The 4,307-nt window shown below is 36.4% G+C and overlaps 1 protein-coding gene across 1 annotated transcript; it reads left to right on the plus strand.

Moving 5' to 3' along the window:
- Positions 1–2,840: 2,840 nt before the first annotated feature.
- Positions 2,841–4,307, plus strand: LOC125470144. The gene is made up of 2 exons (XM_048568688.1): positions 2,841–2,871; positions 3,742–4,307. Exons 1-2 carry the CDS (start codon positions 2,841–2,843, stop codon positions 4,305–4,307), a joined length of 597 nt encoding a protein of 198 aa, XP_048424645.1.

Raw genomic sequence — 4,307 nt, forward strand, 5'->3', positions numbered from 1 at the left:
AGATTCAACGGAGATGAGTAAGAATAATTAAATGGTTTAATTATTTATGGCAAAGATTAATTAATATGATTATTAATCAAACGAATAAGTTCGTTGAAGACCTCGGGATAGTTTTGGACCTTAAGGCCCAATGGGCTTCGAACGTCAAGCCCATTGACTTAAGTTGTATGACAACTTAATGAATAATGATTCACAAAGGCCCAAATAGCCCAAATAATCCCCATAGGCCGGCCATTTAGAGGAGGGTAGTGAACTTGGCTTAATTGCAAGTTTGCCACTCCATTGTGAGGTGGTATAAAGACATCTTTATAGCCATTTCATCCTAAGGGTTTTCTAGGGAGTAAAGATGAGAACACAAACCTCCCTTTGCTCTCAAAGAATTCGGCTAATCTAGAGGGGAAAATCTGGCAATCTTACTTCCTCTAGGTCACTCATTTCTTCTTTCAATATACCTTGGTGTGGAGACTTAGAGGTTCTCAATTTTGGGAACTTGGAGAAACCTTTTCATCCATCCAAATCCATGGATTCAAGATGCAAGGAATGAAGACCCTCTCTTTGGGTGATTAGCCTTTGCTTATGCAAAGAGGAATCTACAAAGGTATTGATTTCTCAACTCACTTTATTTTTGAGTTGAGTCTTGATTCACCTATCTACTAGGCTTTGAATTTCATGGGTAAATGTTTTGTTTTAAGTGCATACAAGCATGATTCCGCCTTTAATATGTTAATTGCATGCTATTGATGTTGCTTAAATGAACATGTTTTTCACAAATATTCCTTCAAAGGACACTCAACCAATCAAAAAAACAAACATACAAACTCTGCTCTCGAGCTAGATTTGCATTCAAAAATTGAAATCAACCTAGATTCAGTCATTTTTAGCGACAAGCTATCTCTTGTCTAGTTTAAGGCTTTGCTATTTCCCTTAGTGGCGTATTATCGATTCCCTTGTGTAAACTTGTTTACTATCCATGCCTTTTTAGCATATAAACCCCTGTTAATTCAAAGATAAGTGATTGCAAGAGGTTTAACCTTGATAGACAAGGTGAAATCTTGCTCAACGCTCTTTGTTTGTTTTCTAAATTTGTAGATCTATTACTTAATGCATTCTCCAATATGTATTCAAGTTATTTCCATCATTTTTCCTATTTTAAGAGTTCCATTTGCATCTGGATCTAATTAGTTTAATGGATATGTTATCATTAAAATCAATCAAGAGCCAAGCAAACGGCTTAAAGGGGCATGGACTCCCTTCATTTGAACATAGAAGACTATGAACCAAAAGTCCTTGTTTACAAGGCAAGAAAAAGAACTTAATGTGGACTTAACCCATTCACGACAATCCTTTGATAACAAGAAGTCCGAGTAACTTGAGGAGAAGTAATCGACTAAAAACACTCTTGTTCTACATCTACTATACTGAGATAGCAGTGGCACACCTAGCACTTAGTTAGTTTTCATTGCAAGCCTCAAGGCCTATACCTAAGGCCCCACAAAGGCACCTTTTAGAACTACCTTTGTCCTCTTCTTGTAGCACATCAACAAGCAAGAGCCTGACTACATATCCAAAGTGCCAATCCCTTGGGGAGCTGTGTTAAGGTTCGAGGATCCTTCTCCCGAGAAATCTTTGCCCAAACATAGTTTTGGCATGCCTGGTGGGATACTATTTAGTCTTGTAAGCCAAGAAAAATGAGGAAGGAGAAAATCTTCAGGTGGAACATAGAATAAGGGCCACCCTAGTGTCTACCAAGATCGAGCATGACAAATCATCCAGATGATTTTCCTTCCCTGCAAGGACCAACTATTTTAGAGAGCCCAACTTCATCTGAAAAGTCAAGAGGAAAGGTGACTAATGAAGATTTGCAAGCCATCATGGTGCAAGTGCTGAAAATTATGGAGAAGATCACTTTAGAAACCAAAGGAGAAGTAAGCAAACTCTGATATTTAACAGGGAGTTTGCAAAGAAGATTAGATCTGGAGTACTCTACTCCAAAAAATGGTTATGCCAGGAAAGTGATGAGAGAGGCTAGTCCTGAGAAAGAACCAGTTATCCCCCTATTTCCTTTGCTTGAGAAAAAGAAGGATAAAGAAATAAAACAAGGATCTGGAGCTAGTTAGCCAGTGTTGGAGGAGATCCTAGAAACGGTGGCTAGTTAAGTTGAGACTAGAGACTCTCCAGTGGAGCGAATATCATAGATGAAATGACAAAGGCACATGCTGGTGGCTTGGTCCCCTCACAAGTAAAAATGGCTCGGTGCTAGGGTGGATTGTGGTTTGTGTAGGGCCATAACATGTGGAGTGCAGTTGGTCTCTTACTCGACTGAGTATGCAATTCTTTGGCAAACATAATCAAGAAATTTTTGGAATAACTAATCCAATTATCAGTAGTTGAATTAGTGATCACATAGAGAAGTGCAGGTTTTAATCATATATGCCTGTTATCTAACATACATAATTTTTTTGGATTGAATTGTAAGAGTATGGGTATGAGACAAACATTTAGAGCCAGATTGTATAAATCCTTGTTTGGAAAAGTCCTGTTGATAAGCTTTTGGTAAATCCTGTTTTGTTATGGAATTATGAGAGAGTGTGGTATACCAATTCTATATGGGATTTGACTCAATATCAGGAGTCTATTTAATTTGTATTGTGATATGATTTAGCTGTTTGAGTTCCATACAAATTCTAATAGGAGAATTCTTGGAACACTGCTATATATATGTTTAGCCACTGCTCTTGCAAAGGTCTGCTCAATTTTGATATTGATCCGAATACCTATTGTTCGGTGAGTACTTGTGCTTTGTTAAAGAGGAGAAGGTTAAACCTATTCGAAGTGCTGCAATGGCTTCGTCTTCGATCTCGGGTTCTGCAGGTTAGTTGTTATGCAAACTTTCAGTGTTTTCTCATGAGCATGTTTGGTCTAGATATATATCTTGTTCTTGGTTCTTGAGAATTCAATTGGTTAACTTATGACATGTGGTATTAAGACATACGTATGTTTATATATGTCTTACATGTGGTATCAGAGCCAAAGTATTTTGACCATTGAATTAAGAAAATCTTAGTTGAAGAACAAAAGCTTAAATCTGCCATATTCTCAAAGTCTTGCGAACCCAGAATATTTTTTTTAGGGGACACTTAAACGACGACGTATTTCGGTTAAAAAAAAAATGGCTTTTCGGATTCTTTTTTTTCTGGGTTATCACTTCTGGGTTTTCGGGTTTTTTTTCCTTCTTTCAAAGGATGGTGATGACAAAGGAATATTGTTTCCTTTCTTTCTTCATCTTTGCCATCTTGATTTTGTTCATTCATGCATTCATATATGAATCTTGGAAGGTATGAATGATTGTTTTCCTACTCGTCTACGTTCTTACTGATCAAATAAATATGTTTGAATATAGATGAAATAAATTCTTGTCTTATTGTTAGTAATTCTGTAAGTAAATATTGTAGTATGTTTAAAGTGCTTCTGTTGCTATAGAAATTGATAACTGCAACTGTCTTACCAAGCATTGAAATTGCTAAATACATCCGCAGAGTGATATTTGATTTTCACTCTCTTAAACATGAATCTGTATTGAAATTCCTTGTGAATTGTTTATTCTATATGTGTTATCTCTTGGGAGATTGAGAATATATATATGATTAAATTGATTCATATTTGGATTAAGGTGAAAGAATTGATGGAAATCAGGAATCTTATTGGATTCAAAGAGTTGATTTCATTGTTGTCATTCTGCAGCTTCACTTAAAACAATTAATTTGGCTGCTGTGCCTATACTCACTGGTGGAAGCAATTATAGAAAGTGGAGAAGAGAAATTGAATTGCTCTTGACACTAAATGAGTATGACATAGCACTTGACATGCCACAACCTGCAACTCTTAATGATAAGAGTACTAAATCTGAAAAAATGGAATTTGAAAGATGGACAAGAGCAAATAAGGTTTCATTGTCTATGTTGGAAAGTGGTATGACAGATACTGTGCGAGGAGGAATAAAGAAGTGTTATCTAGCAAAAGACTATCTCATTGCTATTGAGAACAAGTTTAAAGAATCACAGAAGGCTGAAATCTCTCAGTATATGACACTTCTCACAACCTACAAGTTTGAGGGAGGCGGCTCAATTAGAGACCATATCATGAAGATGACTGATGCAGCTGAGAAGTTGAATTCATTAGATATGAATATATGTGAAAAGCAACTTGTTTTCATGATTTTGCAAGCCTTGCCTTTGAAGTTTAGTCAACTGAAGGTTTCTTATAACACTCAAGACAAAACCTGGACAGTGGATGAATTGATTGCATAG

This window comes from the organism of the source record quoted next, unplaced genomic scaffold, assembly GCF_019419815.1.
Source record: "Pyrus x bretschneideri cultivar Hongxiangsu unplaced genomic scaffold, Pyrus_bretschneideri_v1 Contig49, whole genome shotgun sequence".
In the NCBI taxonomy this organism is placed as follows: Eukaryota; Viridiplantae; Streptophyta; class Magnoliopsida; order Rosales; family Rosaceae; genus Pyrus; species Pyrus x bretschneideri.